This window comes from Abramis brama, assembly GCF_963993115.1.
Source record: "Abramis brama genome assembly, chromosome: 17".
NCBI lineage: Eukaryota > Metazoa > Chordata > Actinopteri > Cypriniformes > Leuciscidae > Abramis > Abramis brama.
The window spans coordinates 23,913,764-23,938,503 of NC_139979.1; the positions used below are offsets into that span (position 1 = coordinate 23,913,764).

Here is a 24,740-nt window from a genome sequence, read left to right on the forward strand (position 1 = left end):
ATAGTTTAGCAGTTGAGATTTTAGTCTTATCAAGTGCACTTTGATTTTTACTTGTAATTATGCAAGACCTCAAGGAATATGCAATCAGAATGAAAGAGTAAAGAGGCACAGGATTCAGTAGGAAATCAAATGTTTTAGTGTCATTTACAATACGCAGAATCAATACGAATTCATTTCATAAATGTTTCTCTCAGTATGACAAGAAAAGACCAGACCATAAACAGCTTCTTGGCTACATGGAGAGAGAGAAAAAAAAACATGACAGTGAAAAATGGCTTTACGATCAACTGAACTGTACATGAAGTATCCACAAATGATTGGTTCCTGAGGCAGAACTGAAATCTACTTGAGCCCTGACCCGTAATCAAAGGTTGCAGAGTAAAATGACATTAAAAGTACAAGATAATGCAAACAAAACACTTTACAATTAGGTTCAATTTGTTAACATTAGTTAATATATTAGGTTTTATGAACTAACAATGTATTTTTTTTTATTATTATTATGCTTTTTTTATATTTTCAACCTTCTTTAGTGTACTAGGGAGCTGATTGAGACGCATCCACAGTAAAATATGTGAAAAATAAAGTGTTTTTGAACATTCAAAGCATGAAAACCTACTCTGATAGACCACAAAAACAAAATCAAGACTTTGTAAAAGGACAAAATAGGTTAATGTTATTTTCCATTAATACATTTTTAGCATTTAATGTTGTATAAATACACATTAACTAATGTATTATGAGCAAAAATTAACAATGAATAAAAGTGTATTTATAAGTTAACATTAACCTACATTAATAAAAGCTATAAAAAATATTCGTAATTTTTAGTTGGTGACAACTTATGTATTAACTAATGTTAACAAACTGATTATTATAGTGTTCCTGAAAACATTATCTGATGGTAAGGAATAGGAAGTTGAAACTTGCCATTTTTTCATTAGCCATTTGGATAGAGTGAATGGTCTAATCTCAAGATCGCTGCATACTTACAGACACCCAACATGCATCCAGACATACAGTGAATTCGACAAACACTCATGAGAGCTTCAGCACCAGGAACTCACTGATGCACCTCACACATCATTATCGTCTGCACTATGCGGAACTAGACTAGACCAGAACTATTACCAACTGTTTTAACATGTATCATCACTGATTTACACTATATAAACTTTTCACATGCTGAACAGTCAGTGTCGTCTAATAGGAATCAGGGCTTGATTAAGGGAGACACATGCACAAACACTCCACAAATCAAATCCAATGGGGTTCTAATGAGAACACACAGGTGCCGCTTGTGTAGAGTCGCACAGTGTTAAAACGGGAGGAGTGCATGGGTCTGCGTGTGCACCGATAGTAAATCTAACATTTCAAAAGTCGGCAACACTTTCTTTTCGATCATCCCTTTTAGACATTCTGTTGACTATAAGTAACATTGGACCTACACATCACCTAACTCTCATTAGAGTATAGTAGACGGTCTGCTTAATATCTGCTAACACTTTATTGTGATCCTCCAACAGACATTCTACTGACTATAAGCAACTTTGCAACTGTCTCAACTTATTCCATTAACCCTAACCCCTTATTCTACTAACACACTGCGAGCCTTAGCGCTCAATTCCAATGCTCAGATCCACTGTTCACATAGGCCAGGTTTCCATTACAGATTTGCGAAAAACTTGTGATATTTTCTAAATGTTGATAAAAAACTATTGCGAAATAACACCGTTTCCATTAATCAATGTTATGTGACTGAAATCTTGCAATAAGTCATTCCAAAAATCATGGCAACAGATGTTGGTAAGTTTACGTATATCCCAGCCACCGCACTAGTCATTATTTTTAATCGAAGGAGAGTTAGCCATGTTATCCAAGCATTAATGGCAAGGAAAGCCCCTTGTACTTGGGAGCGGAGGTGTTTCTGGGTGATTCTCCTTCATATCTGCTTTGAGGTCTTGATAAATTGTGGCATTTCTTTGTTGTTTAGAATCCAGTATTCCTGAGTCTAATAAAGAACTCGGTCTCATCTTCCGTCCAAAAATACCGTGTGTTATGATTCCAACCTGTGTTCCCCTGTCTTGTGTGTTCCTGGACTTATGTTATTTCCTGTCTTGCAGTTCCTTGTTACATTTAATGTTGATTAGTTTCTTATTAGTTTCTAAGTGTTTCTTATTAGCCACGCCCCCTTGTTATCTTGTTAAGCTTGTCTGCCTGTGTATATATAGCCCTTTGTTTCACTTGTTCTGTCAGTCGTTGAATGGACATTCCCTGGTTTAATGTGTTTCCTCCTGTTCTGTGGTTTCATTTGTTTTCACCTTTCACTTTGTGTTCGCACTTTAATAAATCTAACCTGCCCGTGGATGCGCTTCCCAGCCTGCTTCTTTGCCTGTCTCAAATATTACACCGTGCCTTCTTTAAAGAATGATCGAATTTTACGTACGCCATGTGACCTGTAAATACGGAAAAACTGTTTCGATTGCAGTTCTGTGAAATATCCCTTTTCGAATTGCCTGAAAAACCTCATGCGAGCGCAAAATCTTTTTTTCCGATATATTGGAGTTTTTGCGCAATTTACGTTTTTCCATTGGGCATATTTTCAATTCGCAATTTCAATTTGCACAACTAAAGTGTAACGGAAACGCAGCTAATTGTTGTTGGCCCAAATCTGACTACACATTTACCTGCAGTCTAAACGTAGCCTAATACTGAACGAATAATCGAATGATAGTTAGTTGACATGTAGTCTCGCATAGCCAAATCTTCGGACTAACGGCAGAAGGTCTGGACTCTATCACAGCTTTCATTAGCCAACGACTGCCCAGAAGCCATCTGACTGACAACCAATCACAGTTCGTTTTGTTCCGTGTCATGTTTAGGGGCGTGAAAATGTAAAGAGACCAGCATGCATCTAATAAATGATTCATTGAAGACCATTTAGTTGATCCTGATAAGCACTCTGTCACAGTTGTAAACATGACGGCGTTCTTCTTCCATGAGGGGGTTTGGCTTCACGGCATCTTTGTTTCCAGGCGGACCATTAAAGAACGCGACACACACATTTCCTGGACATCCTTTAGAATTCAACCAACCAGGCGACGACTTCGATGACTGAAGTGTTTCCAGTTATGTGTGCCATATGCATCAGACCTTCAGGCAGGCAGCGGTCCGTGGGCGTGACGTCTGAGGTCGACATGAGGTCGACATGAAGGTGTAACTTATAGCCAACAGAATGTCTAAAGGGGACCATCAAAATTACGTGTAACCCAAAGTCTTTCAGTCTGTCAGGTAAGTGTTATGAGATACAGAGAACAAAGACACTTGGGACCACTGAGTGGATCACATGACCCAACCAAGAACTTCAGCGCAACACACAGGCCGACTGCTAAAGAGCTGCACAGCACAGAGGGCTGATGACGTCACTGGACATTTCAGTTTGATGTTTAACTGAAGGGAATTTCGGGATGTCAATTTACATAAATTCCCATAATCAAACGTTGTTTAAAGTAACGTCAATTAATCAAATAATCGTTAACCTTAACCTCTTAAATCCGAAGCGGGGGGGCGCTACTAAGTATCACGTTACTTAACAACCACTTGTTTAACCAACACAAAATAAGTGAATATACGGAATATGACCATCACTTAGTGTTTTTTAATATGCTGACATATAAGTGATCTATTTTCATGGCATGAAAAAAAAAAGTTTTAAATGAAAATGCGATTTGTAAAATCATCGTACATAACAGATACACTTGTGTCATATATTGTTGAAAAGGTCTCAACAAGCATATCTGTTTCAGTTAGAGACCAAGTATTAGTATGAAAAAGCGCCGTTGACGCTCGTGCAACCAGTATACGCATGATGCTTTTGACCCACATAAGACAATGCATAGATCACAGAGTGACACGACATGTTGCTAGGCTAAAGCTATAGGATTTTCAGGATCCGATAACGTCGCGATTATGAAGACCTTTGCATAATCCACCATTGACAAGTTGTATCGATTCAATTATTATCAATTAATAGATTGTCGATTAATCGTTAGCATCCCTAGCTTCAACCATAGCAACAATCAATCAGGGGTGCGTTTCCCGACAGCATCTATGGTCGCAAGATCCATCATTACCAACACAATTTAACGGAGCTAACGATGCTTTTGGGAAACGCACCCCTGAACAGATACTGTGAAGTCCATTTTGTGGGTTTGAGAACCAAGTTCTCTTCCAAAAATAGCGAACCTGAAAGCATAAGTGTGCAGCCCAACTGCAGCTGTGAGCATCTAGCTCTATGAGTGAGGAAACAGAGGTAATAATAGTAGACTTGCTTCAGAGCACAGTGGATCTGAACAGCACAATGTGGAGATTGAGATGGTCGATGTGTGTTCTGTGGTACATTAAAATACAGTGAAGGGGTTTCACTGTACAGAAGGATGAGAATCACTCCACTAAGTCTTCCAATTATCGATTATCCGTTCCTTTCAACCTGAAGGAGAATAAAAAAAGACAATCCAATGGTCAGTTTTTATGTGCTTATGAAAGTGTTGTTAATACAGGATTTTGCACCTCATGTACAAGTAAGAATGTGTATTTCTGAATCATTTATAAACCTGTTCTTACCTAAATTGTCATTTCAACTTCAAAATGTAACCGTTTATGTAAGAATGGTTATATGAATGATTTACAGTACCAGTCAAAAGTTTGGAAACACTACTATTTTTAATGCTTTTGCAAGTCGTCTCTTATGCTCATCAAGCCTGCAGTTAAAAACAAAAAAAAACAAAAAAAACAGTAATATTATGAAATATTATTACAATTTAAAATAATGGTTCTCTTTTTTAATATACTTTAAAATGTAATTTATTTTTGAGATGCAAAGCTGAATTTTCATCAGCAAGTACTCCAATCTTTGGTGTCTTATGATCCTTCAGAAATCATTCTAATATGATGATTTGATACTCAGTTATTATCAATGATGGAAACAGTTGTGCTGTTTAATATTTTTTTTTGGAATACTTTTTTCAGGATTCATTGATGAGTAAAACGTTAACAGCATTTATTCATAAAAACAGCATTTATTCAAAATAAAAACATTTCTAACAATATAAATCGTTACCATCACCTTTTATCAATTTAACGCATCCTTGTTGAATTAAAGTACTAATTTCTTTAAAAAAAAATAGTTATTGTTCCCAAACTTTTGAACGGTATATTGTTACAAAAGATTTCTATTCTAAATAAATACAGTTCTTTTTAACTTTTTATTCATCAAATAATCCTGAAAAAAGTATCTCAGGTTATAAAAAAATATTAAGCAGCACAACTGTTTCCAACATTGATCATAAATCAGCATATTAGAATGATTTCTGAAGGATCATAAGACACCAAAGACTGGAGTACTTGCTGATGAAAATTCAGCTTTGCATCACAAAAATAAATTACATTTTAAAGTATATTAAAAAAGAGAACCATTATTTTAAATTGTAATAATATTTCATAATATTACTGTTTTTTTTGTTTTTGTTTTGTTTTTAACTGCAGGCTTGATGAGCATAAGAGACTTCTTTCAAAAGCATTAAAAATAGTAGTGTTTCCAAACTTTTGACTGGTACCGTACACAAATTTATTCTGCTCATGTTTCCTGAACAAGACCCACTGATAACAATAAATCTTTCATAAAGCTATATACAAATCAGAAAGGGCAGAAAAAAGAGGGCAGAAATAGTAACAGTAGGAAAAAGTCAGCAAATAGTTTACTTTTTTTTATTAGTGATATACTAATATTTTAGTATCAATATTAGAGTTTATTTCTTTGTCAGTACCTGTTCATATTGGATATTTATACAATACTGGATTTTTAAATTGTGCATGTTCATTTCCACTACTTTCATTATTTACATTAAGATTAACTTTAAGCGTTGGATGGCAGTAAAGGTAATCTTTAAAAACACAAATTAATAGTAACATACATCTTTAGCAAACCTCAAAATTAATATTAATTTTTCATTCTGTAAATTATAAGTTTATTTGTAACATTTTAAATTATTTTAAATTTTAGTATGCTATTTTAATTTATCTAGAAAAAAAATGTATATCTGCAATTTCAAACATGAGAACAGTTTTTGGTTTATCGCTATCGGGCCTCGGCCAGTTGTTTTTAATTTTAACTTCTTAGGTTATTAATTATGTACAATGATTATATTAGAAAATGTGTAAAAAGACACTTTAGGTGTTAAAATAGCCCCTTTCGCACATACAGTCTTTACTAGTAAATTACATGCGTGAGCAGGACCTTTAAAAATACTATTACCAGTAAATTCCTGGTATAAAGCTGTGATACGGGGTCAGAACATGCTGATGTAAGAAGTCAGCTTTGGACCAATCATAAAGCTCTGTCGGAACTGTACATCTACATGCGCTAGACAGACGTCTGACCGTAGCGCTGCATCTCGCGTTTGAGACCTTGCCTTTCTGCAATTCTATTGTGTACTATAGTAACTGCAGTGCTATATTAACTATTATGCGTATCATGTTTTTAAGAGCAAAACTGAGTTCTGTATGATCATCCTCTTATGCCTGTCATTCAGAAGTCAAAAAACAAAAAAGTTACACTTTATTTTAAGGTGCTCTTGTTGCAGTGTAATGATACACTGAGTAATAGTAATTAACTTATATACTTATATATACTTAGCGTTTGGTTTAGGGTTAGTTGCATGTAATTATGCATAATATGCTGTTATTACTATAGTAAGTACATGTAACATGATTTCTAATGATTGACATCACAGAGTTTACTGGATCTTGCCGGTAAAAAGAACGGGGTTGCTTGTGGGAACAGCACATCTGTGCATTTACTGTAAAATCGTTCAGGTAATATTACTGTAATTTGCTGTGTGAAAGGGGCTTATGATTGCTAAGCACCTGTATGTATGCATGTATTAATACCTGTATGAGATGGGTAGGAGAAGGTTGTTCTTCTTCAGAGCTTGCACTTTGCCGAGAGTCTGTGGGTCGAGGGCGATGTAACAGCGTCGGGCGTAGTCCAGAAGCTTTTCTTTAGACGGGTCAAACTCGCCCACCTCAGCCACCTTCTCTGGAGCCACCAGCAGAAGCTCAGCGATGGGTGTTGTCGAGGCCACCGTATTACGATCGACACCATGGATCTGGAAGGCCTTGGACATATTCTTTAGCCTCTGGTACGTCACCAGGATCTTTTTATAGCGGAACAATACACCTGCTGCGTCTTTCACTGGAGCAACAGCAAAAAGGAGAGAAAGAGGAACAAGCCTTCAGAAAGAGAAAAAAAATCACTTGCCGGTCACGTTTCCTCACTCTGAACGCTCACCTCTCTGTCTTTCTCTCCCTCTGGCGATTCTGAAAACCCTCCTCCTCTTCAGAGCTGGATGACTGCCGGAGGGTCTTCCAGCTGCGCCGATGTTCCGGAGGGACATGCTATCTGTTATCACATCCTCTCCTGACATCATTTCCTCTTCCTCCAGGTAGCTATCCTCGAGATAGTCATCCTCTTCATCTCCCAGAAGAGAGAGGGATTCTGCGGCAGCACAAGTAGATGTACTTGAGTCAGGCATCGTAATATATCTTTATTAAATGCACTAAATTGATAAAAAGTGACAGGTAAGATATTTATAATGTTACAAAAGATTTTCATTTCAAATAAATTCTGTTCTTTTGAGCTCTCTATGCATCCAATCATTCTGAAAAATAGTTTTTCGTTTCTACAAAAACAACAGAACAACTGTTTTCAACATTAATAATAATAATAAGAAATGTTTCTTGAGCAGCAAATCAGCATATTAAGATGATTTCTGAAGGATCATGTGACACTGAAAACTGACGCTGAAATCCAGCTTTACATTCATACATATAAATCCAGCATCGCATGAATAAATTACATTTAAAATTATTTTAAATTGTTAAATTGTTTACTGTATTTTTGATCAAATAAATCTTACCGACCTCAATTTTTGAACGGTACTGTATAATGTCATATCTATCTATAAATTACAGAAACGTCTGTCTGTCTGTCATTCGCATATCTCTCGAACCGTTAGTCCGATGGATTTCAAACTTGACAGGTGTCTCGCTACGGACACAAGTAAGTGCAGTGCCAAGTTTGACGTTGTTTGGATTAGAAATGCAAAAGATATCGGTAAATATATCGGTAAAAGAAGCACTTAGAAGGTTGTGGTTTAAAAATAAACATTCTGACATAAACACTCTGTCAGCCATCATTTGTAATAGCCTATTCACAAACTGCTTGCTCAAGTGTAGTGTTTTCTCGGCGTTCACTGTGTAGCCTGCTCCCTGAATCGTGTAGTTCAATTTTCAAATAATAACCATGTCCACTTGACAGATTATTGATTTTGAGTTAATATCATGTACATTGTGTTAATTACAGAAATGTTGTCATTATATGACATACATACACTACAAGGCAAACAGTAGTTTCCAAGCGCATCTGCTAACCTACATGGTTACATTCCCTATATTCGTTTTCATAGCCTTCAATATGAACATTGTTTGTAGGACATCATTGGGCAGGATGTGAAATAAACACATTTCAGACACACCTTGCAGTTCATTGAGGGACCTGTTGTTGCTGCTGCAGCTGCTGCTGGTGCTGCCGCCACCGTGGCCCTGCAGGAGCGGCTGAGGGTGGGGGGCTCCGAACATGGAACTTATCTGAGCGCTGACGGGACCGGGAACAGAGCTCAAGCCCTTGGAGTTGGCTGAAGTCTGTTGGGTTGGCCTCTGCTGGAATGATTGACGGTTTGCCGACCGCTGGCTCTCTGCTTGTTGATCTGAAACGTTAATGATTATAGTTGATTCTGATCTTTATGTTACAGTAAACACTCTCCTCTTACCGTACACAGTACAGACTTTGGCCAGAAGGAACATCTTGTAATTATTAAAGTATGTTACAGTATGATGTTTTAGTAAGGGTTTATTCATGTTCTGCACAAGTTTATTATAATGAACTAAAACCAAAACTATTAAAACATTTCTGTTAAAGGTGCCCTTGCATGGATTATTTTATTATTTTAGAATGTTTCCTGGGGTGCCCTTATAATGTTAGTATGTTTTTTAGATCAAAATTTGTTATAATTTAGAAATAAAAGGCATTTTTCCTAGCCTGATTTTAGCCTCTGATTTGAACACTCTGTTTGAAGGGGCGTGTCTGTGTGAGACTTCAGTGTAAACGCCCACTGCTGTGATTGGCTGCTGTGAGACTTCAGTGTAAGCCTGTTGATCACGTGAATGAAGATCTTATTATTGCAACGCAGTTTCTGCACTCTCACTAATGATTTCACCAATGCAAACATGATGTATGTACAGTAAGAGCTTCGTTGTGCGTCATTGATTTCATAACGAGTTTTGGCAAGTGTCCAGATAAACTTGCGCTGTGTGATTGACAGCTTGGACGACTGGAAAGGGATTGTTCTTTGATCGCTATCTTTATTTTAATCACAGTTTAAGTAAGATTATTTTCATCCTACTAAGAGAAACAACGTGAAGTTGATCGTTTAGTCACTGGCTTGATTTACTGATGCATAAACATTATTGAACGACTTTGAGAGAAAGATTATCTGTCTGAACTTGAACAATTACACATCAGACATTCACATAACCCACTGGTTCTTCAGAGGCTCGGATGAAGGAACTAAAAAAATACCTTTGTGTTAATTTGTCCATCCAAACACTGAGCAACTGCCATGCTTCGCTCGTTTGCAAGCCATGATGTCTCTCGAGGAAAAATGATTCGGACGATGATTCGGCTGCGCAGTTCCGCGTGGCCTTGAACATGGGCTGGCATATGCAAATTTTTGGAGGCGTACATATTAATGATCCCAACTGTTGCGTCACAGTCGGTGTTATGTGGAGATTCGCCCATTTTTCAGGGGTGTTTTTCAAAAACGAGATTTAAATAAGGAGGAGAAAACAATGGTGTTTGAGACTCACTGTATGTCATGTCCATGTACTGAACTCTTGTTATTTGACTATGCCAAGATAAATTCAATTTCAAATTCTAGGGCACCTTTAAAAAAAAAAAATTCAAGGCCCTGGAAAGTTTTTGAAAATGAACATGCATAGATACAGGTCCTTGAAAGTTTTCTCGAAAAAAAAAAAAAATCCATATTAATCCATCTGGTTCGCTAATGTTTTATTTCGCCAACACTTCGTGGTCTATGCATTCTAGCTTGCTTGATTTACTTTAGTTACGCACGCGTTACCTAGCTTGTTACACATTCTATGTGTAACAAGCTAGGTAACCATAAACCGTAAAGCAACACTTATATATCATTAGTTGACTTACTTGTCCGAGGTGTGTAACGTTAGCTGAGCCAAAGAGAGTTGGTACTGATCCAGACTTTAGTTTCAGACGTTCAGAAAGCCCAGCTCTGTATTGACCCTTCGGTGTACATCCAATTATTGAGCAATTAATATGCTTCGCTCGCTCAAATGATATCTCTCGTGGACAAACTAAAATCGTGCGCGCGCGTTCTACTTCCTAGCTCATTTTCTCATGGGCGGAAAATATTCTCTGGGCGGGCAAAGCAGAGAAAGGGGAGGTAACATTTCCTCCTTATAACGTCATAAGGAGGAGATTCAAGATCAGCGCAGTTGAGCTTCCATTTTCTCAAAGGTAGAGAAAGATAGCAAAAGCTTGATTTACACCGATTAAAATTTCTAGAAACTTGGGGACCATATACAGGCTAGGGGAACTCATATTAATGTTAAAAAACCTCAGAAAGTGAAAATGTCATGTCATGGGACCTTTAACTTCAAATTCAAGGACCTTTCAAGGACTTTCCAGGTCCAATACCCTCAAATTCAAGGACTTAATGTGGGGACACATTTCAAGTGAGAGGAAGGTTACATCGTGTTACCTTGTAAGATACATTGTTGCGCATGTTCTCTAGACTCCGTCGCTATGGAAACAAAGACGCTAACATGCAATCACCCGCAAATTAATGTGTGGGTCTATGTAAAATACATCATTTTACCTTTAAAGTCGGGACCATTCTTTGTAAACTTCTTTGGTGAGCCAGATATCTTGAAATTAGCATTTTCCAGGCATCACGTTTCTGCGGTTTCAGACTATTTTTGCAATGTTTCACGGTGTGTCTGTGAACCGTTGAGGTACCATCGAAGTAGTTTCGAGCGCGCGTGAGTGTCATGGCAACGTACAACACAAAGTACCTCACGCGGGAAACCGGGAAACACGTAACGTTACGCGTAAATCCGCGTAACTAAAGTAAATCAAGCAAGCTAGTATGCATAGGCCACGAAGTGTTGGCGAAATAAAACATTAGCAAACCAGATGGATTAATATGGATTTCTTTTTTTTCGAGAAAACTTTCAAGGACCTATATCTATGCATGTTCATTTTCAAAAGCTTTCCAGGGCCTTTAACTTTTTTTCAGATTCACAAACTTCCAAGGATTTCAAGGACCCGTGGGAACCCTGATATATATATATATATATATATATATATATATATATATTTTAGATGAAACATTTTTAACTAAACAAAGCAATAAAATTACTAACTGAAAAATAAAAAAAATAAACCAAAATATTAATATTAAAAACGTATAAATAAAAAAACAAAAGCACATAAAATTACAAAAAAATCAAGCAAATTAAAAAAGAAAATTTAAAATGTAAAAATAAACAATTTCAAAATATATATAAAAAAATGCAATAGTATAAAAATACTAAAATAACACTTTACCCCGATCATTTTCTCTTCTCCTTCTCCAAGAAAAACTCCTGGAATCATTACCTGCAGGGGCAGGGGAAAAAAGAAATTCAGTTTTACTCTTTTAGTCCCCTAAATCTGTATCGATACCCAGCCTGACTTCTGCAGCCTATGATCACAAGAAAATGTACATGAACATCTGTTTTTATGTTTCACCTTAGTTTGTGTTCCTGTAAAACAGATGTTCATGTACATTTTCTTGTGATCATATGCTGCAGAAGTCAGGCTGGGTTTATTATGGAGAACATTCCACTATTTCTCAAATGACCTTTGACCCCATTCCATTCACAATTTTTTCTTGTGGCTCTAAGGGGCCGTTTACACGACACCGTTTTCAACTAAAAACGGAAACCTTTTTATGCGTTTTGGCCGTTCATTTACACCTGAAAACGCTGGAGGGCCCTTATCATCTACAATCTAACGTCTACAAAAACGTGAATGTGTGAAAACGTTGACGTCACGCGTATGTGTATTACGTGTTCAGTCTAAAGGCGCACAGTGTTTCTTTACAAAGTGGCATCGCCAACTACTGGCCTGGCAGCAGAATTCAGCGTTTTTGCGGATCCATTTTGACAACGTTGCTGTCTGTATGCGAAAAACGTTTCAGTTTTTAGTACACTGTTGTAGTGTAAATGTATTCTAAATGTCCTCTATTAGCACAGTGTGGGCTCACACTAGAGCTGCGTCCAAATTCAGAGGCTGCATCCTTCAGAGGGCTCATTCGAAGGCCGATTGCGTCACAGCGGCGCGACGAAGACTGTCCGAGTTTGAAAGGCTTCTTCAAATGTGGCCTCGAAATGCGTCCTTCATTTCCTGGGCAATGAAGGATACAACAGATAGATCCTTCAAGGCCTTGCCTACCCCAGAATTCATTGCGCGCAAGAGTCGACAAGATTATTTTGAGAGAAATTGCCGATTTACATCTTTAAATTTGGTTTCAACTTACTCAAATATCTAATGATAAGAAACTTTAAAGTGGTTCAGATGTTGACTTATATCTTACTAAGATGCGATTATATATATATATTTTTTTTTTTTTTTTTTTTACATAATTTTTGTAAATAACTAGACCAAGGTGAACATATTTAGGCAAGTTGTGAACCCTGTTCAGTTGAATCCAACTTTCAAAAAAGTAACTGTTACTTATCAACGGTAGCTGTCAAGTTGCTAGGTGACAAGAAGGTCCTCCGTAGGCTAGACCGTGCCATTTAACAACGCTCGGTTCGACCTCTGCGGGCTTCGAAGGCGTGGCATTTGATGTCTACGTCCTTTGAAGGATGCAGCCTCTGAATTGGGACACAGCCTCTGTCTCTCCTCTCCTCGTCTCACCGTTGCTTTCCTGACTCTTGGTTGAGAAGATGAACCGATCGAGCTGGCAGCGCAGGAAGTCCCGCTCCTCCTCCAGGTCTTCAATGCGCTTCTGAAGCCATGAATTTTTCTCCAGCGAGATCTGCAGTTGTGTCCGCAAGTTAGTGATCAACAGATACGAGTTGCTCGGTGCTGGTGGATCACTACCTGTATCACAACATAAGCAAATATTATCACACATTGACATACAGCACTTAAAGGGATAGTTCACCCAAAAATGAAAACTCTGTCATCATTTACTCACGCTAAACCAAACAACTCATGTTGTTTCAAACACATAAGACTTAAGTTAATTTTCGGAACACAAATGAAGATATTTTTCATTTGCTCTCATCATTTTTGACCAGCCATTAAAAGTCCATGCAACAAAAACTTTCATACTTCATAACGTACAAAAAGACATAAAAGTAATCCATAGGAATTTAATCCAAGTCTTCAGAAGAGACACAATTGTGTTATATAATGAAAAGATATTCATATATAAACATTGATTAACGCGCATACAGAGCATATTAAATATGGTAAACAAAGAAGCTCAACTGTGTGTGCTTGATGTGCCAGAACCTATGACATTCAATATGACAAATCAATATGAGAGAACATTAAAAAAAATCTTAATTTGTGTTCCAAAGATGCTAAAGATACTAAAGACTTATGGACGGTTGGTGGTTCACACCAAGGACAAAAACTATAATGATATCTACAACAATTAAGTTTTAATTGTTTAAATCCTGTGAGAATAGGGATGCCTACACCACAGTTATACGGATAATGGCAAAGAGAAACAATATCATTGGAGACACTTTCAGAATGTTTTTTTTTAGCTGATAAACAATAAAAACATCGACAGCCAATCAGAATCCAGCAACGGTACATTGGTTTGGAAACTGGTTTTGGACATTGGTTTTATCATTATAGCCTACAGTTATCATTCTTTGTGTGAAAAGGCCTTTATAGTTTTGGAACGATATTCGGGTTAGTAAAGGCCCTTATAAAGATAAATATATTAAAGTCCACACCAACGGACAATTATAAGTGCACGCTTTATGATGGCTGCCACTTTAAATGCTGGATCTCTTTAAAGTCAGGTGGATTCTGATTGGTGAAAAAAATAATTGTAAATCTCACAAAGTATTTTCTATTTTTTTTTATTTATTTTTTTTAATGTATGTACATTTATTACACTATACTTTGTATTATATTACCTTAGCATCAAATTACAAGAAACTATTTAACGCAGCGTCAGTGGGAGTGACGGTAAACTTGACATCTTTCTCTGCTGTTAATTAATATCTCTATTTTCTTCCTCTTTTTGAAAGTTGTGAAATTTTTTCTTTTGCTATTTTGAGCAAATGGAAAAAAATATATATTTAAAGGGATAGTTCACTTTGAAATTAATTTTTGATATGTTTTAGCTTACCTCAAGGGCATCCAAGATGTAGGTGTCTTTGTTTCCGCAGTAGTTTCAATTTTGATATTTTTAGGTCAAACCGTTCTTGTCTGTCAGTCATATAATGCAGGTCGATGGTCACTGTCTCAAAACACAAGCACAGAGTCCAAATTAAAACAATTCCCCATCGTCCAAATGAAACAATTCCCCATCATAAGTACACATTGATGGCCTAAGACACGAAACGAGCGGTTTGTGTGAGAAAACGAACAGTATTTATATCGTTGTTATCTCTTGAAAACAGCACACGTCCAAATGATCTGACGGCACGGGCGGGTATAGATATTTACATAGATGTCGCCTTGGCTACGGTTTCGTTCCAATGAACTGCAGTAGCGAAGGCGACATCTAGTGTATATATCTATACCCGCCCGCGCCGTCAGATCATTTGGACGTGTGCTGTTTTCAAGAGATAACAACGATATAAATACTGTTCGTTTTCTCACACAAACCGCTCGTTTCGTGTCTTAGGCCATCAATGTGTACTTATGATGGGGAATTGTTTCATTTGGACGATGGGGAATTGTTTTAATTTGGACTCTGTGCTTGTGTTTTGAGACAGTGACCATCGACCTGCATTATATGACTGACAGACAAGAACGGTTTGACCTAAAAATATCAAAATTGAAACTACTGCGGAAACAAAGACACCTACATCTTGGATGCCCTTGAGGTAAGCTAAAACATATCAAAAATTAATTTCAAAGTGAACTATCCCTTTAATGTATTCTCTCATTCACCGCTATAGAAGTTTACCCAACTATGACGACTTCCTCTTCTGAGAAACCCATAAATGTGAAAAGGGTCAATAATATCGTTTATCTGTGTCGTTATCATTATAGTTAATGGTGGACTCTGCTTTCTTTTAAATTAATTACAAAAAAAATAATAATAATAATTAATAATGTATTGGTATAGTTATCGTACTTTGTGTGAACAGTTAAAGGACAAGTGCATTATAGTGTACATGGTGGGTCACAGCTTACAACAAAAAGAAGCGATACTCAACTGAACTGACCATCAAAGTTCTGGTCATTTTGGTTGTAGAAGCCTCCCTGCTGCTCAAAGTTGTTGTCTTCAAAGGGAATGGAGATTTCATAGGCATCCTCATTCTTGGGTGCTGAAGAATGATGATTAAAAACACGTAGGATGCACAATTATTATTCTGGGAAGTAATGCACAGCTCACAGCTAACGTTAACTGCGCTTAGAGCGCGTGCACTCACTCTGTAACTCTCGGGAACTCGCGTGCTTCCTCGTGGCTGAATCTGCATCATTCATATTTCCGTCTGTTCAGTTTATGATCTGAGTTGAGACACAGAGAGCGTCTGTTAGCCCAAAATACTCATGAAATCTACTTTATTTTCTCTTCAGAGCATTAAATGCAGATGCGCATGCGGCTACACATCACATACATGATGTAAGTTACATGAAATATCTAACGAGCTCTCAGATGATGACCAGCATCTGTCTTCTCTCTTAAACACGCACAACATAGTAAAACAGCCAGTGTCTAACGTTACCATTCACTTTAACACAAACCACCCACAATCAAAACATTTAGAACAACAAGACAGGTTATGGCACGGGCTGCATTCTTCTTAAAATACTAATCATGGTTAGTGTAGTGATGCATGCATAATGCTCCATTTGTTCGGCATTATGATGACTAGCAAACTGGCTAATCTTTAGACCGTTCCAGACAGAAAATACAATTAAGCGCAGTATTTCTGTCACGTGATGACACAAAACACGTACAAACCGTTATTCCCTGTCACGTACAAACCGCGCTTCCCTGTCACGTATTTAAAACGTGTCTCAGTGCGCTATCATCTGTGTGTGTTTGTGAAGGAACCAGCTTGCGAACAATAACAAGTAAATTACCGTCAGCAGCAGCACTAAAACAACGGGAAGGAAGTCACTATTACGGCACCTTAAAATCGGCACGTTCAAAATAAAAGCCTAAAATGTGTTTTTCTTAAAGTCACAAAATGCATAGTAGTATAATATATAGTGTAGTACAGTAATAGTAGGTCTTTTTAACCGATTGAAATCTGGGTGAAATTACAAAAGGGATTAGTTGATTCCCATGTAGCCTTAGTTGGAAATATCACGTCGCGCACATGAACGTCATCGAATTCGTGGGAAACTGGGTTTTCCTGAGGCTCTTCCATTCTGTCATTATAATTCACTGGTTTAGGCTACTTTAGTCATTATTAGATTGTATTTTTTTTGTAACTAGTTAACTTTAGTTCATGGTAACTGAACTTGGCTGCTAACAAGCGTCAAGCTCAAATGTAGACAGATGATGCGATAAATCCAGCTCTGTGTGCGTTGCGTTTCTACAATTTGTCATCTTTACTAATTTGTCTATTTTATTATCTTTACTGACTTACTGATTTAACAAACTTTACAGAATTGAGCAAGGTAGCTATTGTCAAGGGGTACAAAAGGATGATTAATACTTTACTCAATTCTGTAAAGTTTAAGTCAGTAAAGATACTGACTATATATATATATATATATATATATATATACAATTAATTGTTTTTAAATTCTGTCCTTCGAACCAATTTTTTTTTATTTTTTGCTGGGTAAACAAGTGATAAAACATGAACATAATAAAACATACATTCAGGCTAGAGTAAATTAGGCTAAGGCAGGATTTAACTGAAAGGAATTGTTTGAAGGCATTATTAAAGTCATGTCCTCAAGTATCTGACATAATTATCAAACTATTAAAAACATTAATATTATCCAGGCCAAATCCCCTCCTTTGGCCCTTATCAGTCATGTCCTCCAAATAATCCCCATCCACTGAATTGGCTCTATCACCCTCTCGCTCTTCTCCACCTATAGCTGGCGTGTGGTGAGCTTTATAACCGTTGTACTGTGACCGCCGTCAGATCATCCAGGCGGATGCTGCACACTGGTGGTGATTGAGGGGAGACTCCCTGATATGATTGTAAAGCGCTTTGGGTGTACAGTAGCACATAGTAAAGCGCAGTCATGGCCTAATATCCCAGAAGGTTGCAGGTTCGATTCTCAATTTTTTTTTTTCTTTGAGTGAATACGTTTAAAAACTCAACGCTGTTACATAAAAATGGAAATTTAGTAAACACCAAAATTATATTAACACTGAAAGTGTATAAATTGAAGCTGATTGAAATTCATGCCATGATACTCGTATATTTTGTCCCCTAAAGGCAACTATGGCAAGGAAGGAAATACTTTGTTTTATGTTGGATAAAAAGAAATCATTGTGAGAAACAAAGTTACACCAGGGGAGCAGTTATCTTCTGGCTATAATATGATATAATATAAATGCTAATATAAATTTATATATATATATATATATATATATATATATATATATATATATAGTATAAGTTCAATAATAAGATAAGTTACTATAGATTAAATAGCTGAATAAAAAATGTGTTGTGCATCCATCATTATCATTGAAGACCTCAACATACAATATCATTCTTAATTCATAATTATGAATTTTCAAATTTTCATGAAAATTATGAGACCAGTGATGCACAATACACAAATATCTGGCTTTAGTCAGCATTTCTAAACAGGGAACTTGTGTGGTATCACTGGAGATATTAACTTCCCTTTAGGGTCAATGATTTACTGGAATGAGTCACATTATGGCTGACTGTAACATTCCGTTTGGCTTGAAATGTGTAAGAAATATGAAAATATATGGGATTTTTGGGAATGCGTAATAATCTAATCAGCAGAAACTTATATTTCCAGTTACAATGCCTAACCATAGTTGGGGTCAAAATGAATAACTTACTTTTACATTATTAATATAATGATTGATATTTTATTGATATTTAATATTTCATAAGCCATATATCATGCTGACCACATATCTTTTAATTTACAAGGTTAGTGGAACCTGTTTAAAAGCAATATTTTTCTTTATATTTCGCAATGTTTAAAATAACTTTTTTTTTTTTGATGCCTCATGACTGTGTTTTCCTTTTTACACAGTTTAAGTCAAATAAGGTGTGTTTTGTGTATGTTTGGATAATGACAGCTTAGACACGTCAATTCTTCTTTTTAGGGATTTTTTTCTTTCAGTTTCTTGAAAGTGATGACTCAATCTGACTGGACCTGTTCTGGCTTGAGGCTGTTAATGAAAGGTTGTATGTTTGCGGTTACTAGTGACATGATGACTAATCTCTGTCTTCTATATAAGAGAAGGAGGAATTCCTTCCATCATTCTTTCTGTTTGATGGAATCAGGAGCAACTCTACAACAGAGGTAAGTCATCTGCTCTTCTCTCTGTCAGTCAGAATAGTTCTACAATTATATTAATATTATATTAAGACATAGCTAATTATATACAACTAGGCTATATCTCAAACAAAATGTAACATTTAACTTGATAAATAATGTTCACACAACTTTAAATGTTTATCTTTAGATGTCATGAGTTCAGAACAACTTTAAAGATCATGATGGATTCTGATTGGCTGTCAGTGTGTTTATCGTTCATCAGCTGGAAAAAATCGTTAGGCTGTCCATGCTGTTATTGTTAAACGACGCCCCTTCGCTCTCTTCCATTAATGAGAACTGAAGCCGCCAGAGTCCCGATATGGCGCTGACATATTGGAACTTGAGTCTGCGCAGTAGCGATCTCGGGACCAGACCTGCGCAGTAGTGAGCAGGAAGTAAAGTAACGCTCCGCCCTCACTCTCGCAGAATGCACTCAGGGAGTGGATTCTGCACACTTTTTTAAAAATTGATTGCAGTACGACAAGAGGCTTGTTAATATAAAGTAAATACAATCTCCTCAGTCCTCCGAAGATCCCGAAAAAAATGTCCGTTGGTGCTTCAGTGACTACTTCGCTCGGAGAACCTGTCAATCACAGCTGTCAATCATGACGTTACACCACCGCATCACGTAACTAACTAAAAACCAACTTATTTTTGAAACAGACACTTGAACTTACATCAGCGTAATAAAAACGACAGAAAATGAAAGAAACCACCTTTGGAAAAAAGATATTTGAAGTGTAATTTAATTGTTTAATTGGTCTCACGTCCCGTTGAATAACACGGGGAGGCGGGGCTTATGACCTATACTAGGACCAGTCACCGGGGGGCGATCGAGACGTTTTGGCTTCACTTTTCAGGGCTTGTGCGGCACGCTTGACTAAGCACGCGCAGTTTGTCATCTACCGCTTTAAATGCTGGAGTGCTAAAAGCAGAATAGATTCTTATTGGCTGTCAGTGATATCGTTCATTTAAAAAAATAAAAAAATAAAATAATTCTGAAAGTGATTCCAATGATATCTTTTCTCTGTGCTGTTATCGTTGGTTGTGTTGTGAACTGCTATTATTTTATATTTAGACGATTTTTAGAAATATGGCGATAGCTATCTTTATCATTATCGTGGTGTGGACAATAACAGACCTTAAAGGAACACTCCACCATTTTTTTTTTTCATATTAAACTATGTTATTCCCTTAACTAAGACGAGTTGATACATACCTCTCTCGTCTCAGTGCGTGCAATCAATCGCTCTGGCGCAGCGACACTTTGATAGCACTTAGCTTAGCCGGGTTCATTCATTAGGTACCAAACAGAGATGAAGCTGGAAGCGACCAAACACCTGGATTTTTCAGGAGTGATGATATTACTGCGCCGAGTCGAAGTGCACCCAGTGCTATTCCGCCATACATTATAGTAATCCTTTTTACCCGCTTAGAAAAGCGCCACGTTTTATTTTGTGTCACCATACTTGGTCGTGTAACTATTTGTGTAACTGTATTTAAATAGGCAAAACGTGGAGGTGTTTGGTCGCTTCTAACTTCATCTCTGTTTGGTACCTAATGAATGAACCCGGCTAAGCTAAGTGCTATCAAAGTGTCACCGCGCGCCAGAGCAATTAAGTGCACGCACTGAGACGAGAGAGGTATGTATCAACTTGTCTTAGTTAAGGGAATAACATAGTTTAATATGAAAAAACGGTGAAGTATCCCTTTAATTCTATAGCTATAACAATAGATGAAAAGAAAGATGTAGCCTATTTATATCTTAAATATTTAACATGTATGTTGTGGCATGTACAAACATTTGTGCTAGTCTATCTAAATCATGTATAATTTGTATATAACAATTAGATTAAAATATATAATTTCACAGGTCTTTATTCTTTCAGAATTGCAGTCATCCAGTTATCTCCTGAAATATGTAATATTAAATCTATTCTTCTTTTCCCAGAAAACTGAAGACAGAATGACTATCAAGATTATTATTATTATTAAATTATGACTGAACAATACAACACATCCAAGGACAATATGAGGAAACTCCTGCCATGTATTTTGATATTACTGGTGAGTCACTGGAAACAGAATTCTCAACTGATGAATTTACAAATATGTGCGTCCGTTGTATAAATATTTCAAAGGTCAATGTGATAACATCATTCAGTTAAGCAACGTCAGAACGAAAGTTGAGTTTCCTGATGTGTAAACCTTTTACCACAGATTGTGGGCGTTGTGAATGGGCAGCGCAGTGTCAGTAACAAAACTGATTGTTCTAAAAATGAATACTGGAGTGACGGGCTCTGCTGCGACAAATGTGCTCCAGGTACGGTGTCTGAAATGTTCAATCAATAGAGTCAAACGTAAAGTTTTCAGAGACATGTTCAGTCTCTTCATCTGTCATGTATTTTTCTTTAGGCTATAAGTTGAAAAAGAAATGCTCTAGTGGCATGCAATCTGAATGTGAGAAATGTTCAAGCGGGACGTACCAAGACAGCATGAACTATTTCCCAAACTGCTTCAGATGCCAGAAATGCAGCAAGCGTAAGTGTATAGCGGTTTTCTTAACTTAAAATGATGTTAAAACGACATATCTACATATATCTTGCTGTGTTGGTTTTCTTTAGATCTTCACTCAACCTTTTCTCTTTTTCAGGTCATGCAGTGATTATTTCACCATGTACAAACCAAAATAACACAGTTTGTGGATGTCAGCATGGATACCGCATGAGGTTCTTAGATGGGTTCTCGGATTCATCAATCAGGATTTCATGGGATTGTGTGCCCTTGAAAAGACTTCAAATCCAGACATTGTGAGAAGAATGTTATTGCTGAAGTATACAGGTCTACCTCCATTAGGTCCATGTCTGGCATGAAACAATAAAATTACCTCTGACATAATGGTTTTTATAAAGTAAACTTACTAATATATTTTATATTGTTTCATAAAATGTATTTATATATTTTTTCATATAGCCTATATATTGTTTATAACATTTAGACTGAATTAGGTTTGCTTTATGCCTACATTATTTTTTATATTATTATTACTATATTATTTTAGAAAACTCATGAAAAATGTATATATCAAATGATACAACAGATATAATGTTTATTTGTGCGTCTCTCAATCATAATTGTATTGCATTGTATTGTGTGTTTTGCACTCGCAAAGCTTTGATCAGGAATCTAAACATGATCATCTTATATAGATAAACACTATATAGAGTATCAACTGATATACATTACAAGTTATCAGAATAACAACAACTGTATTATTTCATATTTTTGTATGTTTGGGCCTCTGAATAAAACAGATGTTTTTTTCCTAAGTTCTCACTATCATGCTATATGGAACGTTGTATGGTTGATAAAAAACATGAAACGCATATGCAAACTATTGAAAAATATATATATTTTGTCTAAAGGAAAATGCTTTTCTGCTTTATTTCATATGTCAAGCTCTACGGGCATTTTTTAAATATAGGCCTATAATTTTGTGTTCATATAGCCTAGAGTCTAAATCTGAAAGTAAAACTTGAGATTCACTATGCTGCTTCCTTCCTAGTTACGTTAGTGGTTTCGGACGGTTTAGTTTTGAATAAATTTTTTCTAGCTTTCTGGAAATGACTAATCGGTATGAATGGTGTCTACACTGAAACCACGTAACAACCCAAATAGCGTCACACCCCGGACCCACCTCATTGGGAAGCAGAGTAATCGCTGAATGAATGACGTAGAATGACTTATACAAACTGCAGGAACACACACACATACTCATACACAAAGCCGATAGATAGATAGATAGGCTAGATAGATAGATAGATAGATAGATAGATAGATAGATAGCATTTAAATAATTATTCATTCATTTAAAACGCAATTAAAATATTTTCGTAAGCTATAATAAGCATAGACTGAATAATGAAACGCGTAGTCTATAAAATGGTAGATGTTAAAGCGCTAGAGAGCGAGCTGGTCATGTGACATCACCTGTGTACGTGACGTCGAAGTTATTTGGAGCACAGGTGAAGAAACCCGGAAAAACACAAACCGCCAAAATGTTTATAATCTAAATGAGAGTCTTCCTTGGCAGTTTTGCAAACGAACATAATTTCCGCGATAAAAGGTAAGCAGAATGATAATCGTTATTTAGTAGGCTAGTCGGTTTTATGTTTTTGGAAAGCAGTGGTCGATTATTGGTTCAACAGTTGAACTCACTCACGTGCAACAGGTTTTCCACCCCATTTCTTCCCACATAAAATATATCGGTAACACAATAAGCTTCATTAGTTAACTACCTTAGTTAACATGAACTAAGAATGAACAATACTTTTACAGCATTTATTCATCTTTAGTTAATATTAATTTCAGCATTTACTACATTGTTAAAATCAAAGGTTGTATATGTTAACGTTAGTTAATGCACTGTGAACTAACATGAACAGCTGTATTTTAATTAACTAACATTAACAAAGATTAATAAATACTCTAACAAATGTATTGCTCAGTTTTAGTTCATGTTATTGTGTTACCAAGATATCTTGTTTTATTAGCTATAGTGCTTTACTTATATAGCCTATATATATATACAGTGCTCGAATTGAGGGGGGGCTGGGGGGATTCGGGACCCCCCATAAGGTATTAGGGACCCCCCATAAGAAGTAAAAAATAGAACTAGGGGGGTCCCTCAGATATTTTTATTTTAGTAAAAATAATAATGACAAATCTGATTAAATGCATTCAATGGATACGGTAAATTTCGTGAATTGATTATTTACAATAATTTATTTTATTCTTGTTTATAGGCTAGTTGTCATGTCTCTTTAAAATGTAAACGCCCTGCCCCACATCGCTGTGCGAGTGTGTGCGCGCATGACATCGGTGACTGACAGGACTGTTTGATTGGCACCGCTCCGGTGAAACTAATTTTTGCTTTTAAAAAATGGAGAAAAATAAACCTCCACTCGCAGTCGGGAAGAGAAAGCTTCTTACTGACTTTTTTTGAGGGGTAATTGTCTCTCTCTCTATATTTTTCTACTTTATATCTATCCACTCCATGTCGGGGCTTTTGTATTCCTTGCATAAATTGGAAACATTTAGGCTTAAGTTACTATTTTTTCATTATTAATAGTCCTGGTTCTACAGAAGTGCTAGAGATCTCGATGAAGATGGTAAACAGCTTTTTAGTAATTATAAAGGGATCGCTTGCTGTGCACTTTCTATGCTTTCTAATATCCATTCAGAATTTTAAACTTGTTTTTCATGCTGCTAGGACCAATGGCCACGTAAATACTGCAAAGTTTTGGGAATTACATACGCATATGCGGGATTCACTCTTGAAATAGCAATGATTGACATTGATTGCCATAGCATTGTTTGTCCCTGAATAAAGCAGCCTTTTTCAGTGAAATGGTTGAATAGTCTGCTTAAAAATCGACTTCGGCTGCTCACTCATAACAGTCCTTTGCCGCCCGCCACCTACTGGACGTAACTATGTAAAAATCGTATGTACTGAAATCTTTGAAAAATCCCCACCAACACACAGGCTGACAGCCTGTTTTGTCACAATTTATGTTTAATATCTAAAGCTATAATCATTCTGTGGATGTATACAGAAGTTCAAGAGTCTGTTCACACCAAGCCTGCATTTATTTGATCCAAAATACAGTAAAAACAGTAATATGAAATATTACAATTTAAAATAATAATACAATAAAATATAATTTATTTCTGTGATCAAAGCTGAATTTTCACCATCGTTACTCCAGACTTCATCACATGATCCTTCAGAAATCACTCTAATATGATGATTTGATGCTCAACAAACATTTATGAT

The 24,740-nt window shown here is 36.4% G+C and overlaps 2 protein-coding genes across 7 annotated transcripts; one reads left to right on the forward strand and one right to left on the reverse strand.

Annotated features, from left to right (window-relative positions):
* Positions 1–113: 113 nt before the first annotated feature.
* ccdc106a (coiled-coil domain containing 106a) lies at positions 114–16,532 on the reverse strand. Of its 6 annotated transcripts, none has more exons than XM_084089545.1 (9): positions 16,490–16,532; positions 15,832–15,910; positions 15,625–15,726; positions 13,118–13,303; positions 11,762–11,812; positions 8,595–8,825; positions 7,349–7,555; positions 6,949–7,252; positions 114–4,489 (listed from the first exon to the last, which is right to left on the reverse strand). In XM_084089545.1, the coding sequence occupies exons 2-9, from the start codon at positions 15,884–15,886 to the stop codon at positions 4,465–4,467; spliced, it is 1,161 nt and encodes a 386-aa protein (XP_083945671.1). In that variant the 5' UTR covers positions 15,887–15,910; positions 16,490–16,532; the 3' UTR covers positions 114–4,464. The 6 variants fall into 6 exon arrangements, with proteins under 6 accessions (XP_083945671.1, XP_083945668.1, XP_083945669.1 ...); XM_084089542.1 differs by having other exon boundaries at positions 15,616–15,726; XM_084089543.1 differs by having other exon boundaries at positions 16,368–16,502.
* Positions 16,533–18,768: 2,236 nt separating this feature from the next.
* On the forward strand, positions 18,769–22,330 carry LOC311067586 (tumor necrosis factor receptor superfamily member 14-like). The gene is made up of 5 exons (XM_084089550.1): positions 18,769–18,889; positions 20,856–20,971; positions 21,125–21,227; positions 21,320–21,445; positions 21,558–22,330. Exons 2-5 carry the CDS (start codon positions 20,903–20,905, stop codon positions 21,716–21,718), a joined length of 459 nt encoding a protein of 152 aa, XP_083945676.1. The 5' UTR covers positions 18,769–18,889; positions 20,856–20,902; the 3' UTR covers positions 21,719–22,330.
* Positions 22,331–24,740: the final 2,410 nt, after the last annotated feature.

Excerpts from the sequence above, each read along its gene's own strand:
- ccdc106a (XM_084089542.1), bottom strand. The coding sequence starts at position 15,886 with ATGAATGATGCAGATTCAGCCACGAGGAAGCACGCGAGTTCCCGAGAG. Across the intron at positions 13,304-15,615 it reads GAACTTTGATGGTCAGTTCA|GTAGTGATCCACCAGCACCG; the intron begins GTTGAGTATCGC and ends GTTGTGATACAG. Across the intron at positions 4,490-6,948 it reads CTCCTACCCATCTCATACAG|GTTGAAAGGAACGGATAATC; the intron begins GTATTAATACAT and ends ATTCTCCTTCAG.
- LOC311067586 (XM_084089550.1), top strand. The coding sequence starts at position 20,903 with ATGACTGAACAATACAACACATCCAAGGACAATATGAGGAAACTCCTG. Across the intron at positions 20,972-21,124 it reads CATGTATTTTGATATTACTG|ATTGTGGGCGTTGTGAATGG; the intron begins GTGAGTCACTGG and ends CTTTTACCACAG. Across the intron at positions 21,446-21,557 it reads ATGCCAGAAATGCAGCAAGC|GTCATGCAGTGATTATTTCA; the intron begins GTAAGTGTATAG and ends TCTCTTTTTCAG.